Source organism: Melanostigma gelatinosum (genome assembly GCF_949748355.1).
Source record: "Melanostigma gelatinosum genome assembly, chromosome: 15".
Taxonomy (NCBI): Eukaryota; Metazoa; Chordata; class Actinopteri; order Perciformes; family Zoarcidae; genus Melanostigma; species Melanostigma gelatinosum.
In genome coordinates this window covers 22,544,724-22,561,579 of record NC_136648.1, presented here as the reverse complement: position 1 = coordinate 22,561,579, position 16,856 = coordinate 22,544,724, and the positions used below count along the sequence as shown (strand labels likewise).

Sequence of the window (16,856 nt, the reverse complement as noted above, 5' to 3'; positions counted from 1 at the left end):
TTACAGGATCACTTGTGTCGCAGTTAATGTACTTTCAGATCAGCAGAGCTTGCTCTTACATTCAGACGGATCACATCGAACTAGAAGAGAAGAATCTCTGCGTCTGTCTTCAGAATAATCTTAAATTCTCATCTTAAAATTAAATGTAAAATACTTTATCGTCTGCATTTTGTGTGCGACATTTGCATAAAAGCTCAATACACAATAGAAGCTACATTAACAGGAGTTTGCTTTTACATACCCAATAAAAGTGAGTGAAACAGGTGGAATGTTGTGTATTACTACTTTACAAAGAGTCCTTTGTGTCCTGGTTCTGTCTGTTATGAGGTTCCTGTCTGAACTATTAATGCTCATAATCAGTTTTTGTATCAGATGAGCTCTTTATGTGAGGAAATGAATAGACATGAAAGGTTAATTTGTCAGTATGTAATTTTACTAATACGTGTGTGTGTGTGTGTGTGTGTGTCCGTCCAGGTGTGGAGTTCGGAGCGAGGATGATCACTATAGATGGCAAACAGATCAAACTGCAGATCTGGGACACGGTAATATATCTATTGTATATATTTGTTTTGTTTTTTAAAGGAGGCTCTCCTCATTGTGGCAGCAGATCCATGACTCTGTAGAGAGACCTGAACAAATATTTAATGAGCTAAATGCAAGGCTGTAAATAAGCAGCTTTAAACTTAACCTGTGATTCTGTAACTGGAAATAATCTGGAAAAAGTCTCCAGAAAGCTAATTTTTCTTCGTGAATCTTGACAGAATTTTAATATTAATATTTGAGTATGGTTACAATGAATTTGTGTTGGGTATGTAAAAACAATATATCTGGAGCTCTGTTAGATGATAAGACGGCTTACTCGTAAAAGTTTTACTCACTTTGGCAACCTCTTTCATGTGGTCTTCATCCTGTTACAGAGTTTCAGCTTCATTAAATCCCTCAAAACTAATGAAAAACAAAAAACAAACATGCAGTTTTCTAGTTGAACAGAGAAATAATAGAAGTGCAAAGGTTTCTATTTTTTCTGAATGAACGTACCATCCATCTGTGGAGGTACTGTCACAGCGTTAGTAATCATATCAAGGCTGTAAACACACCTAATTCCTCAAGACAGCTGTGGATGTGATGTTTTGACCGTGTCTGTGTACTCTGGCTTAGACCAGCAGGTGGAGGTAGAGCTCCATGGAAAACCAGTGAGAAGGCCCAGAGCAGTGATGTCAGTCCTGCTGCTCAAAACTTTTCTATCCTACCAGCTAGTTAATCGCCTTCACCTGGTTGTCCAGGTGTCATGTAGTCCGTGATTAGATCATCTCCATGTGACAACCAGCAGGGCTCACTGAGGCTTGCCAGTTTCCCTTAATTTAGCTTATAACCGGACACTCATAAACTGGTAACTAACTGGTTCCTTTAAAGGAAAAGGAAAACACAAAATTTGTGAAATACCAGAGTGAGTTCTGAAAATTACATCACTTCACTGTAATGCTGCCTGCAACCAGGAAAAGATGAGGCGTATGCCGTATCATGACCATAGACTGCATATGAAAAGTGGACGTAGTCATCGTGATGTCACACATCGGTTTGTGGACTGATGTTATGAAGCCTGGAGTCTGGCGATTTGGCCGGCGCCATGTTTTTTTCTGTAAACGACAAACAGGAATTTGACCATATTTGGAGTGTGGAGATGCTGTATATGTCTCTGGTAGAGGCCTGTCAATCACTGTGTAGCCCCGCCCTAAAGCATACTGTGCGTGGAGCAGATGGCAGACAGACACAGCGTTCCCTCTCCTTCACCCTTATTTATCATTTATTCACTAATAGCATTACCGAGTGGTTGGCCGCTCCCTGATGAACTGGTGAACGTCTAACTGGCTGTTTGGTTCACTGACCAGTCCTCTGGCCAACTGGTCGAGCTTTTTACTGGTATTTAGCCTTAACTAACTGGCTCTGCGACCGGGTGACTAGTTCTCTGACTTGGGGAGCAACCAGACTGTAGGTCCTGGGTGACAAAGTGGCAGCCTGGTGCTCTGATTGCTAAGTGATTCACCGACTGGTTGTGTTTCTGACTGACTGACTGTCTGGTTTTTCAGATGAGGTCAGAACAGAGCAGCGCTGCAGCTGCTAGCATAGAGCGGCGTTTTGTTTTCTGCCCTGGCCCGGGTGAAACACAGACAACATTGTTACTGGACATGGGATGGAGACAGAGGATGAATAGGGGGGGGGGGGGGGGGGGTAAGAACGCTAGATGGTGAAAGGGGTGATGGAAAGAGTGGAGGCCTGGCGATTCATGGCGAAAGAATGAGAAGATGAGTGATGCAAGGAAGAGACAGAGCAAGCGAGACAATGAGGGGGGATAATGGAAAGGGAGAGTTGGGGAACAAGGTGACCTGGAAGGGGGGGGGGGGGCAATGCTACAGGTTTAATCCACATGACGCCGATTTGGCCTACCATGTTGTTGGTAAATAAGGAAGCTCGGAAGTTATACATGCGAGCAGAGAGAAAGAAAGGGATTGTGATGACGTAAGAGACGGCGAGAGAAAGAGAGAAGTCCATTGTATCCAGTTACAGGCTCTGCTCTATCCTGTCCTCTCCAGCTGATGGAAAACATGGAGCTGGACAATGCTAGAGAATCAGGGCCGGCACAGGACATGTCTGGGACTAGACTACATAAACAGGACTGGTAGATAAGCAGGACTGGTGGGAGGAGGACCTGTAGGACGGACAGATGAGGCCTGACTCTTTCAGAAAAGCAAGAGGACCAGCAGTTGTCTGTGGTCATTTCAATTATTCAGATTTCAATTTCTGTTTATTAATATATGTATGTGTTTCTGCAGGCTGGTCAGGAGTCGTTCCGGTCCATCACCAGGTCTTACTACAGAGGAGCAGCAGGAGCTCTGCTAGTCTATGACATCACAAGGTAACAAATACCAATCAGAAGGAACCTCAGCACTCAGCCAAGCTGCATTCAGGAACATTGTGAACTTGGATGAGAAAGAACAACAACTTGAAAACTTAAAAATACCCAGAGTTCAACCTGTCTTATCACAAGCATGCTTTCCTCAACATGAGAAGTTGCCAAATATTGTAGATTAGGATGATGTTTTAGAGTTTTTAGACATCGACATACAGCTGCAACAAAGAAAAATACGCATTTCAGGAGTTCACAGAGAGAAAAGTATGAGCATAAATGCTAACAATACCAATGCTAACAAGCTGGTGTTGAGCAGGTTTATCGTTTACCATGTTCAATGTCATCCGTTTTGCAGGTATTTGATCATAAAGCCAAAGTGTTGTACAACAACAAGACCTGATGATGGCGCTAGATGAAAAGTTCGGAATCACCAGAGTGATTACCATTGATCCTGACAGGCGTGACTGTGAACCCAGTTTTTATGGTAATCCATCCAGTAGCCTGAGAGTAAAAGTCAGAGGATCATCATTGTCTGGTAACCGTGAACGTCTGAACCAAACTAGCCATCCTTTAAGGACATTTCAACCCGTGTTGGATGCATTTACACGCAGCTCTTTTAAGATCGGATAGCTGTCTGATGAATTGGGTATTAGCTGCTTCTCTTTTCAAACCCCAAGTCAGTCTTTCCATCAATTCAACGCAACGGTCTGGAGCTAGATATATTGACGACTACTGGCCAGATTAACATGAAATTTGTTATTGATCTTCATGGTCCCCAGAGGTTCATTCCTAATGATCGCCACGACCCTGTGACCTTTCTGTCCAGCACAACCATCAGGTCAAAATCTCCCCTCCACCAGCTTTCGCTATGTAAAAAACAAATAAAACGGATTGGCTTGAAGTCTATTATTATTATTTTTATTTTATTTTGTGGATATTCATGTTCCCCAGAAATACAATCTAGAACTGTCCTTGACGAAATAAATTCTTGGTCACCGAACACTCAATTTGGGCAACTCATCTCTTAGTTGATTCGATCGATCTGTTAAAGTTTCTCACACAAATGCACCACTTTGAATTTTGTGTTTACCAGAGACGTCTTCTTGGAAATGAGTCATCCAGCATGAAAAAAGCATAAAAAGCGACTAATCGATGAAAGAAATCTTAGTCGACTAGTCGCCAAAGAGGGGGCAGCCCGAGTAGAATCCTGCGGTGTGTAGCTGTGACCTAGTTAGTAGACTCACTGCTTTGGAGTTCATTTTGTGTAGTAAATAGTTCATAATATTGTGGGGCACAGTGGATATTACAACCTTTAGGGGCCACTAGAGGGACTCTAAACATGATGCCTCAGGCTTGAGGACAGTAAACTAGAACAAGAGGAAGTGGCAAGAACACCATTCACCACACAAGGGAGAGTAAAATCTGATATCGGTGTGTTCTGTAAAGCTCCTTCATGATTGGTAGGTGCGTCATCTCTGACGGTTTCTGTTTTATCTGTTTCAACAGAAGGGACACCTTCAACCACTTGACGACCTGGTTAGAGGACGCTCGCCAACATTCCAACTCCAACATGGTCATCATGCTCATTGGCAACAAGAGGTGAGATGCATCACACAGGGCCGGACCATCAGCTGTGTGCCGGCTTTAAAAGGGTTGTGCTGTTTTACAATGGTTTGTTTAACTCGTCCTAACTTTACACTGTAGCTTGTGTTCATGTGTTCAAATGAAGTTCAATAACATCTCTAGTCAGGTTTAAATGAGGAACTCAGTGTGGCTATGGCACAACAAGGCTGAAATGCTCGCCAACACCTGCGCAACAAATACATCAAAACGTGCGGCCTGATCGGGAATAGTCTGCTAAAACCTGCGAGAAATTTTCACTGACTAAGATTTTGTTTCGTGCTGATTTTGTGTATCGTACTCCGATCTCTTCACTGGCTCCCTGTAGCATCACTTACAGAGCACTACACGGTCAGACTCCTGCACATGTGGCTGAACTACTGCACACACAGGATTTTGGAATGAAGAGAGCGATGTGGGCCCATATTGACTCGCCATACTTTAACGTAGAAAAGTGATTTAGAGTTTGAAAGGTCAACAAAACAAATGGGTATTTTGATAGCTAGCACAGTTTTCATGAGATCCCGGTTTAAGTTTCAGATTTTATAATGGGTGTGTATTGGACGATATGTTCAGACTTAGGGTAGAGACGACCTTGGAAAATATTCTCTTACTCTTATTCCCACAATTTTCATTCTTCATCAACCATTTTAGGTCAAAACGTAGGAATCTTTGTGCTGGTCGCGGACATGTGTCTACGGAATCCAACAGACTTACACATTTGGCTCAGGTAGCCTGAAAGTGACATGAACTCCAACCAACTGCTCCATTAGACTCCATGTTAAATCTGACCACACACTTCTCAAAGAAAGTAGATACCCGTTTTTTAACCTGCTCACAAACATAAAGATTACATCACCGTGTGCAGCAGAGTCGTAGCATATGATGACATCAATAGGTTGTCTATTGGACTCATGGTTTTTGAATTTGGGCCGGTGTAGATTTATTGAACCTAACCTTTCTTAATTAGTCTTTCCCTTCACCCTGGTGCCCCAATCACCATGGCAACCAGGGACACATACTCATGCACCTGAGGTTACATAGCACGGTGGTGTGTACGTTTTTGCTATGTCAAAATCTGCTGCTGTTAGAATTGCAGAAACTAATTCTACTGTGGTAATTACATTATCGTGTTCAATTTAAATAATAAGAATAATACATTTTATTTATATAGCGCTTTTCATGACACTCAAAGACACTTTACATTAAAATCATCATATATAAAAACAATACACTAAAAACAAAGTACACAATAATAGTCACACGTTAAAAAGCAGTTTTGAACAGGTGGGTTTTGATTTGTGATTTGAATGTGGAAAGGTCAGTGCAGTCTCTGATGTTTTTGGGGAGAGAGTTCCAGAGGGAGGGGGCAGATATGGAGAAGGCTCTGTCGAATGAGGACGTAAATGAGGAAGTTCACTTCTGCAACAGACCTCTGCTTGTTATTGACAGGTACCCCGCCGTACATGCAAAGCAACAAAGCCGGAGTCATCTTTGGCTGCTCTTATCACTGATGTGTCATCATGAACACATCTTGGTTTCATTCAGGAGAGAAAACGCGTCATTTATGTCACATAACTTCAGTGGTCCTGACTCGAGTTAGCTTCCTCCTCACTGTTCAGAGGGTGTACTAATGTACTAGGTTACGATTGTTTTCCTTTTGGCTGACCATGAAAACATGTTATGTCATTGTTTTAACGTGTCTATTTGTGTTTTTAGTGACCTGGAGTCGAGGAGAGAGGTGAAGAAAGAGGAGGGTGAGGCGTTTGCCAGAGAACACGGCCTCATATTCATGGAGACCTCAGCCAAGACTGCCTCTAATGTCGAGGAGGTAATATTACACACAGTACATAGATATACCCAGATATACTTTTAATCAGGTTACATTTGGAAAGGGACAACTGGTGGGACGCTCTATAGTCTAGTGGTCCACTGATGAGGGTTTGCTGATGGCCGATATAAAATGCCAATATCATATTCTTTTTTGCATCCGATAAATTACATAAATCAAATGATAATAATATCAAATGAGACACACAATTGCTGACTTTATCTCTGCATTCTCTGTTTGCTTAAGTGGATCTGCACTTTGTCTGCAGCACACTTATAATTCTCATCATTATGACCTATTATTGCTAGCCCGATAGGGAAGAAAGACACAGGATGACACATATAAATCTCTTCTCGTAAGACGGCTCTACACCAGGGTTTCACACACGCATTATGTGCTGTTTCACAGTTATTAGTGCTGCATGTTGACTTGTGTGGCTGCAGGTGGTCCTCTTATTTGGAACACAATGCAAGCATAAACTTCCCTGGAGACCATATCTTTGAATATGTCGGGATGTGTAAATCACCAAGCCTTTATCGGGCTGCAATGATGCTTCGTCACAAGCACATTGTTGAACAGCATCATGGGTAACAGGGTACCAGCTGTATGCAATGTGATTTATTGCATATTTACAGTATACATTATCAAGAGTTAACCATTGTAATGACAAATGTAGATTTGATTCATTCAGGAGAGAAAACCAGTGTACATGAGCAAAATAAGGTTATTTTTATATATAAGGTTTGTAGCCGTCAATGTAGTATTAACAAGACACGGTCAAGGTGTTTTATTGAAATAGCATTCATTTTCTTTACATTCAAATGCATATAGTAATACACAATAATATAGTAAAGTACATCCGACGCCAGCCGGGGCACTGCAGAGAGTACGCATGTGTTTGTTTACATTGATTATTTTTCTCCCTACCCCTCGCTATGATTGGCCTATATCATGCTGCAAGCGCACTCACACACACACTCTCTCTCTCACACACACACACACACACACACACCACTGTTGAGTGGAGCGCTCTCCGGGGTTAAGATGAGGGGGGAGGGATGTGTGTGTGTGTGTGTGTGTGGTATGATTAATTTGTCTCATTAGTGTCCTCTGAATCCTCCCGATACCGCTCCTCTCCTCTCTTCCCTTCATCTCTCCTCACTCCATCCCTCCTTATCCCTCGACGTCCATCATTTGCTCTTTACCTCCCTCCCATCCTCCTTCACCCCCCACTCCATCCACATCCTCCTCCCCCCTTCCTCCAGCGTGTCTTCCTCCCCTCCTCCTCTTCCCTCTTCTCCATCATCTCCCTTTCTCTCTCTCAGCAGTATATCAACCAGTTATAGTTCATACATATTCATAACCTGCGCCCGCCTCCCCCTCAGCGACACCCAGCAGCCAATCGGTGGGCCGGGTTTGTCGTCAGGGTCTGTGGGTGGACACCAGGCCGATGCATGCTCCTTAGAGACGTTCCTGTAAGCGTCCTCTCATCTCCCCTTCCTTTCTTCTCTCCTTACATCCTCCCTTCCTCGAGACCCTTTCCCTCAGCTCATTTCTGTCCTTGTGTCTTTATTTCTCCTTTTTCTTTTACCTCCTCTGTTTTCACTTCTCTCCTTTTTTTTGCTGAAATGTTTACATCTCTTTTCAGCTTTCTACTTGTAACTATTCTTCTGGTCCTGGGATGGCCCAACTAAACTGAAATGACCCGCATTGAATTAAAACAAATAAAGTAGAATATGGTTTGATCATATTCCTAATAAATGTCACTGTATGTACACTTCACATCCGAGTTAAACACTAGTCAAGATGTCGACTCAGTTAATTATTGTTACGTTTACATTAGCATCTTAATCTTTGAAGAGGCCTCAGGCCATGCACAGAAAACCCATTTTTGTTTTAATTTGACTTACTTACACAAAACCTCATAATATTTTAAGTATTTAGGCCATGCACTGTTTTATCGTTCAAAAGTATTGAAGTGATTTCATTTAGTTTGCAGCAGGTAAAGAAATGCTTTTTGTACTATATGGGAACACCACTAAACATCTGTAATGGTGAACTATATTATTCTATATATGGCCCACAATCAAAAAAGGCTCCCTGCTCTTAGCTCTCCTGTCTCTAAATATTCTCTCTCCTTCTCAATGTTCTCTCCTCAGTTTTCTGTTTCCTCCTTTATTTTTCTCCCCCGTCCAACAGTCCACACACATCTAAGTCTCATGGAGAAGGTGTGAGGAGCCATGAAGGAACAAGGGCCACGGAGATATGTTGAAGGAAGGACAGGAGCGAATAGGACCGAGTGCACCAGGGAGCACCCTTGGGCTCCTCTGTCTATTTTCAGACTCTGTGTCAGATTAGAAGTTCAGGATATATTTTCAGGTCTTTAATGACTCTGCTGAAGACGCACACTTCTTCTCGGCCTGACAAAGTGGGTAGTGGTGTTCCGTTGTTCCTCCGTAGATCATACAACAAGTTTATCCGAGCTGCTCTCCACTTTGGGCCCCTGAGACACTTGGAGACTTGTCCCCTGAGACAAATGCAGCGATATCACAGTTACAGGCGAGTAGCTCAGGGAGCTTAATTTCACTTTATTCTAACGTCTTTGATCCTCGCCGTTAGTGTGTGTGTGTGTGTGTGTGTGTGTGTGTTCTGCTCAGATCTTCTTCTTGTAGCAGCTGTCGACAAGAAGACGCAAATGTGCAGCTTCTATCACGCTCTTCTGAAAGTGTTCAGAGAGGAGGTTTACTTCTTAAAACAGTCCACATCTTGATCTCTTTAAGTCCCAACAAAACTGCTTTTAGAGCGTCTTCCTTCATGAAACGACAACAAACCAACGCGTTGAGCAGCAGTTTGTCCTTCAGGGGGACAGAAGAGTTGGCAATGCTTTTATTTCATATGATTTTAACGTCCTACAGCTGCTACACAACAAGTGACGGCCTGATTTACAATCAAGCTTGTCAAAATGTAAAATACAAATATTTAGCTCTCAATTTTTCTCAATGAATTGATGAGATAATACAGATATCATTTCACATTTTATGAAATGCACTTGTTAGAGCTGGACTGATGAGTCGGCCTGGTATGGTTCTAAATAAGTAACAATACATTGTCGTAAACCTTATTAGAAAACAGTGTCATCGTTCCAGAGTTTGTCCACAAGTTGGTTTTTACTCTGAAATGTCGACATCAGGATGTAAGAAAAAAAACCTGGTGTAAGGAATCCAAATTTGTTTTTTTGTTTTTATAAAAGCAACTATTGGTCAAAATATCGTCATTCGATTTCTAAAACGCTGAACCTCACTATCTGCCTCACAACTCCAGAATGGGTCAGGCCTTGTGGTTTTAGACGCGTGTTGTGGAGCTTTTTCCGACTGAAACATCGGCTCAGTGCCTCTGTGCAGTGAGTCTGCTCACCTGTGGTTCACCAAGAGATGGTTCCAGCTCACAACTCCCCCTAAAGCCTTGACTTTAAAGAGGCAACGTGTTCATTTGTGAGCTTTAGGTGTTTCCACCCAGAAGTTCCAGGTCATTTTAGTACCAGGATTACTTTTGCAAGGAAGTAAAAGGTTCCTTCAGCCCGTTGTGTAAAGAGCTGTGACTACTAACCAATGAAAACAAACTGGGAAGCTTGAACATCCTAAACTTTGGTCATTGTTTGTCTCAACTCTGAAACGTGGAATGTTTGAGCCTCTCGCCAGCATTTAACACACCTACATGGACTATTTGACAAATCAAAAGTTTTAGTTGTGGACATCCACGTATAACTTGAATCTCCTCCTCTCCCTCTGTCCTTTCTCACTTCCTGTCTCTGTCTCAGGCCTTCATCAACACAGCCAAGGAGATCTATGAGAAGATCCAGGAGGGAGTGTTTGATATCAACAATGAGGTGAGACGCACTTTTTGTTTTCTCCCTTCCCCCTCAAACCTCTACCTTTTATTTATTTATTTTTTTTCCTTTTTAAGGCTGTCGCCTCCTCTCCTCCAGTCTTTGTTCTCCTCTCTTTCTCCTCTGTGTAGTTTTCCAGCAGTGCGTGTGGTTTGCCACGCTCCCTCTCTCCTCAAAAAGAGAGGGGAGAAGAAAAAAAACTCTACTTCCTTTGACTTCAGCCAAGCAAAACTCCCCACGTTCCTCTTCTCCCCTGCGCTATCTCTCGCTCGGCATCTTGCCAGCTCATAAATTCCTCACATCCCACAAGGTCTCAGTCACTCGGCGAGAAAACAAACACTCAGCCAGCCAGTCAGGAAGCTTCATATCCAACCAGTCAGTAAGCTTCATATCCAGTCAACCAGATGGTTATCTTCTCTCAGCAGAACAGTTATCATGCAGCAAGTATGCACTTGTCAGCAAGTGTTACTCACAAGACGTCCACATTCAAATCACGAAACCCCCAAAAATGCACTTCACACGTAACGAGTGTCGCGCAACGCTGGCTTCCATCTCCAGGTCGGTCTCCTACAGACCTCCCTCTGCACAGAACGCACCGACCAGTGGGACGAATCCTCTACTTTGTCTTCCTGCAGCGAACAACAAAGCTGCACATCGCAGATCACGTGATTTCATCATTTGCCCATGTTTGTGTGAACATGTTTGTGTGAACATGTTTGTGTGAACATGTTTGTGTGAACATGTTTGTGTGCGGCCCAAAGGGTACGACGGCACATGTGCAACCCGTCCTCCGGGTTCGGGTTATGCAGACTCTGGGGCCACACTTTGACGGTGCGGATGTGCATGTTAAAAAATAGAACTGCTGGTTGAGTTCAGTCAGTTTTGTTGAATGAAAGGTCCGCGTTGGCCTGATATTGAGCCTGAATATTCAATTCCTTGCACTTCATTCATTCAGCCCGACTCTGTGTAGATGTCATTTTGCCCTAACTGATCAGGAGCACGTGATGTTTCTGGATGCAGACTCAGTCAGAACAGAAGCAGCAGCTGTTCCTATGAGCAGTGAACTTAACGTTTCAAAGACTAAATGTTGACATAAGAGTTATTTTTGTATATGATTTATTACATGAGCAGCTGCGTTGATCTCATCCACACTTGTTGGCTTGTTTCATGAATGTAGCTAGCTAGCTAGATGACATCCCTACTGCTACATCTGATTGGTGGTTCAACACTCCTGCACCCCATTGTTCGCCTGATGATGTTACATTGTGAACAACAAATCCATGTTAAAATCAGGAGGAGAGCTAGTTCACATTAGCTGTGAGCAGCCAGTGGACAGCACGGCCCTGCCAAGCTAAATAACGGAGCTAAGAGACAACTTTTCAGAGTGCGTTCAAGCTCCATTAAGGAAAATGAGTATTGGGCGAAGGTAAATTATATTATGTGTTCAAATGTATCTTGTAAAAAGTAGTATTTAGCTAGAAACTTGAATAAATCCAGTTGTTTGGAGATGTTTACACAGTAAGATTAGTTCGTAAGTAACAGAGGGAATCATGGCCTGGTTAACTTTCATTTTCATTTTTGACGTACTGGAATCAGACCGGTAAGTTCAGGTTGCGGAACATCCTTACTATCAATTGTTTGTAAGCTCAATAGACAAAGATAATATTTGACCTGAATTTTTCTCATTTGAATTTTGATTTTGATTGATATTTGATTGGAAATTAAAACCTTCTTGTGGTCGGAAACACTAGTGGGCAGCTATTCAGAGGCCTGGAACCTTTAGGTGGGATGTAAGTTTACTTACCAGTCTTCTTCTTCTTCTTCTTGAGGAAACTAAACCACGTCGTAAATCATCACTGAAAAGATGTGGCAGTCCTCACAGACACGGTCCTCGTGCAGCCTGTACACGTCCGTGAACAGAACACAGTGTGGCCCTTTAGCCAGCAAGAAGCGCAGTGTTAGTCAGGAGGACAGGACTGGAGCTGGCCAGCCAGTGTTTTTGTTTTAGTAACAGTAAGAGGGAGGAAAGGCAGGCCGGCCAGCCAAACCACATCAGCTGACTGACTGAGAGAGAGAGAGGGAAGCCCCACCAGAAATGTTGGCAGCCACTATGAGAAAACACTCACACACACACATGGTCTTAGCTCAATAAATGTGATTTAAAGGCATACAGTGTTTCCCAGAGGCACCACTGCTACTGAGTGTAGGAGGGGGAGTTACGCTGAGAGGGAGAGAGATAAATATATACAGAAGGAGAGAGAGCGAGGCTGTACACAGAGGGGGAGAGAGATGAAAGAGCCGTGTCTCTCTACTACCACCCTGCCTGCCTCTCTCGGTTCCTCTTCTCTTATAAGTGCTTTTCATTTTTTGTCCTTGAGTGCTGCTGGTGTTTCCCCTGCCTTTGTGCCACGCAGCAGCACCTGTTGCTTGGTCTGTGATGTGATCTAATAGGAGCTCATACAGGGAGAGCGTCGGTGTACGAGCTTCTTCTCCGTGGTCGGGGTAGAAACACAGACTGCTGTGGATTCAAAGATGTGATATCAATATCAGTATGCTATATTTAGCGATATTCTCACCTCTTTCTGACGGGGGAACTGAAGCTGTTATCTAAGCTCTCTTCAAAGCCTTTGACAACACCAGTGATTTACCTGACGGAGCACAGGAGTTGCTGTTCTAACTCTGCCTTGATCGGTTAGTTAACTTGTATTGTTGTGTGGGTTCGTTCAGATTCACCAAAGTCACACAGCTGCTTTGAAGAAGTTAAAATCAGACAAATGATAATGTAGAGTATCGTGCAAGAAAAAAGCCCAATAAGGCCCCATTCGGTACGTCTTCTACTGTTAAGTATTAGTAACCCGTCTATGGGACCCCCTTGAACCCCCACCAGGTCACCTCCCACCCTTTGCATTGAGCAGACCCTGTCGCCTCCAGGTTCCCTTCAAGTACAGACCGCACATACATGAGAACCTTTTTTTTAAGAGCAGATACCAGACACCCTGGTGCTCCTTTGAATAATTCAATAATCACCCAGTCTCTGCTACTGGAACGGGGGAGTTGGATCTACCTGCTAACATGCTGGCTCTCACCAGCCACATTAGCTTAGAGGGAGACTCGTGTCAGAAGGGGGTAGCCAAGCTTGCATGGCAGCTAGCGGGCTAATATGATAGCGTTCATCTAGTTTGGACTCCCTAGCCCCGTCTTGCCTCAAACATTAACACTGTCAAGATGGCATGCTATTGGTCAACAGCGCAAATTAGCATCAATAAATCTATAAAATGCAGGTCTGACCAGGTGTGCGTTTGAATTACTTTATTGTAATTAAACCCAGCTTCATGCAGGAATAACTTGGAGGAGGGACATTGTAGAAAATGTACTTGCCCAAAAAAGGTTTGTCCGCAACATAACAAACTGGATGTGTGATCTGTGTTGTCTTAGCGATAATTCTGTGGAGCATTGCAGCAGAGACGTTTCATCATTTTTGAGTGCGATGTTTTCATGATGATGTGCTTTTAGTTTATTTCCCCTAACCTACAATAACCTCATGTCTCTGTCTCCACACAGGCTAATGGTATTAAGATTGGACCCCAGCATCCCACCACCAACTCCACGCTGTCCGGTAGCCAGGGAGGCCAACAGGCTGGAGGGGGCTGCTGCTGAAAGCCCAAAACACTCCTCCTCCTCCAACCCTTCCTCCCCCTCCTCCTCCTCCTCTCGACTCTCCCTTGCATTTCTACAGAACTGTCCAGGCTCACTAACAGTTTGTTAACCTCTCCCTCTCTCTCGCCTCTGCTCCATTCATCCCGCCCTCCCTCTCTGTCTCTCTCTTCGTCTTTCAGCCATGTCTTCGTTAAGTCCCTTGCCCACACCTAAGGGTCTGGGGGGGGGGGGGCTGTGTCCCCTAAAACAACCTGACTTCGTACAGTCTTACAAGGACCGAGTCAGCTGAGCCACCACCAATTTCTTTCTTTTTTTTGGTTAGATAATGGATTTTTATCTTTTTCTTTCAAAACAAAACATAAACATGCCGGATGTGAAGAATTCTATTCCAGCAGCTTAATTTCGTCACTTCTCTTAATTCATGAGGATGTTGTCGGGTTATTCCAGAACCTCTGAATCAAAAGCTCCAGTGTATCTGCAGTAGATTAACAAAGTGACTGTGTTGTGTCTATACACACACATCTGTACATGTTCTGAGGACGATGACGCAGCACGTTGATAGCAGGACATGTTTCCACATGTTGAGTCAGTTTTTATGCTGTGTGTGTATAGGGACGATATATGTCGGTGTGTTTAGGAAGCATTCAACTCCCTCTGTATCTTCTGTCCATAAAAAGTGCAAATGATTGTTATTTTGTGCTTCCTTTCCATGTTTGTCGCCATCTTTTGTTCTCCCTCTCTGTCTTTTTGTCCTTTTCGTTGACTTGCATATGATTTGTATTTAATGAACACTACAAACTGGTTGTGGCTTAAACAAAGTGTTGTCTGGAGAGAGAATAAAAGAGCAAACTGTTGAGTGTGAAACTGGATCCTTTTGGGAACGACAGAAAGGAAAGTTCAAAGAAACGTGACCAGATCGAGAGCAGCGGCCGCCATTATGAAGTAAAGAGGAGAGTCGATTGGAAACAGAGACTTTTTTTGTTCTCTATATTTATCGGGCACATTTCTGTGTATATATGGTTCTAGGAATCTGTAGCTTTTTTTTTTTTTTTGGCTTGTTCAAGGTGAAGCTTGACGTGTTGTGGACTCGTAATTTCTTTAACAGGGCTGGGAAAATACACTGCGAGAGGCTTTTTAGCATTTTAACAACTCATTTCAAGCTGAAGGCACCGTACTGCCCCGTTACACCGGGACCGCCCCGTTACACCGGGGCCACCGTGCCCTTTCTTTTAAACAAGTACGAAGGATAACGGGCTGTTAACAGAGGCAGTCAAAGTCCCCGGTGGAGAACAGACGCCGACTGAAAATGTCAAGGCGTCTCCCTTTTTTAAGCGAGGGAAGACTTCCACCATGAATTAGCTGGCAGATATATAAAGTGCACCGTTTAGAGCTAGATGACTGCTGCAATGTTTTCTTTTTGTTGATCGCTCCGAGATCCCCGACGTAATCGGCGCCATATTACTGTTCTGCTCATGTTTTACTACTTCGGTTACTTGTTGTCCATCCTCCCCTCTCATCCCAACTTCTTCTTCTGTCTCTCTCTCTGACTCTGTGGTAACATTAGCTCTGTATGTATTTGTAATGCCAAATTATTGTTTACCTGCGTTTTGTCAAGAAAAGAAAAGTTGACTAAGCCCCTGTAATGTGTCCGGAAATCAGCTGCCTGCCTTAACTCCACCCCCCTGAAAGAGATTTGGACAGCTGCTAAAAACGAATCCAACTGACCCTTTTCTCTGCAGACAGGCGTTTTACCGCTGGCTAGCTGACGATGCATAATACATGCAGAGATGCACTTGTAGAGAGAGAGCTCGTAGAAACAGGCCTAGTTTGAATTTTGCATATGAATTTGGGCATTTGGAAAGAATCTGAACTAACATGCTAACACCCCCCCCCCACCCACACATGCACACACACCCGTTCTGCACACAGTATGTGCACGCAGACGATGCATCCATCTATTTCTCTTTATCTAACATAGCTGTAGGGAGTTGTTGGTGGGTTTCACAGCACTGTGTCCCTCTTATTGTTCTCTTTTTTTATTCCTATATATTCAGTTATTAATCTTATTCTGATGACGATTATTATTTGTAAAGCAAAATGTAGTGTGTTTGTATGTGTGTGTGGACCCAGAGGGGCTCCAGGGGGACGAATCAAGCCAAACCTGATGCATCCGTCTATCTGTCTATCTATGGATCGATCTAGCTATCTTTATCTATGTGGCCCTCCTCTCTTCCTCCCCCCCCCCCCCCCCCCCCCCCTCGATGTTATTTGCTGTGTTTGTTCTTTGGAAAAAACAAAACATAAAAAAATAAAAAATGAAAATGCTATCACAATAAACTATAATAAAACATTCTAAACTCTAAACATGTCATCTTGATGGTTATGTGGCGATGGAAAAATACAGCGTTTGAAAAAACTAAAAAAACAACCCTGCATCCATATTTTTTTCTCGCTTGTTTTGAAGTTTCGGCGTATGGATGAATGAATCGTGCTGTTTTACTCCGATTTATCCATTCAAATGAGCAGGGAGGGACTCTCTCTCAGATCCGTGCCATTCCACCTTCAGCGGTCATGGAGATTGTATTCCCCGATGAAGGTCAGCCAGACTGAGAGCCTGCCTAATGAATGAAACATTTCTCAACTCATATGCAGTCAGGGAAGGTTTACAAGTTCAGCGTGAGCTTCTCAGCCATTAAATGCATCCATGAAATTCCTACATTTGCAGGAATATTCCACGTTTTTGTCTCTACAGCGAATGTAAACTGTTTCCTACCGATAGTCTTGATGAAGGATTTATTAACTACGAGCAACATCCATTACTTGCAACATATAAACCATCTGTGCCTCATAAGAAGAAGTTCTAAAAAGGTGTGTATGGTGTTATTACTGCTAAATTGACTAATGGGACTTATTCTGCAGCAGTTCGGGACTACACGGCTCCTTCACAATGATTA

General features: G+C 43.3%; 1 protein-coding gene across 1 annotated transcript in view; it reads left to right on the top strand.

Annotated features, from left to right (window-relative positions):
- Positions 1-16,266, top strand: part of rab2a (RAB2A, member RAS oncogene family) — a 28,909-nt gene extending 12,643 nt beyond the window's left edge. Inside the window, exons 3-8 of the mRNA XM_079285323.1 lie at positions 475-542; positions 2,832-2,914; positions 4,415-4,507; positions 6,248-6,359; positions 10,177-10,245; positions 13,807-16,266. Of these exons, the coding sequence (XP_079141449.1) occupies positions 475-542; positions 2,832-2,914; positions 4,415-4,507; positions 6,248-6,359; positions 10,177-10,245; positions 13,807-13,902 (521 nt within the window). The 3' untranslated portion in view covers positions 13,903-16,266. The remainder of the gene's footprint in view (positions 1-474; positions 543-2,831; positions 2,915-4,414; positions 4,508-6,247; positions 6,360-10,176; positions 10,246-13,806) is intronic.
- Positions 16,267-16,856: the final 590 nt, after the last annotated feature.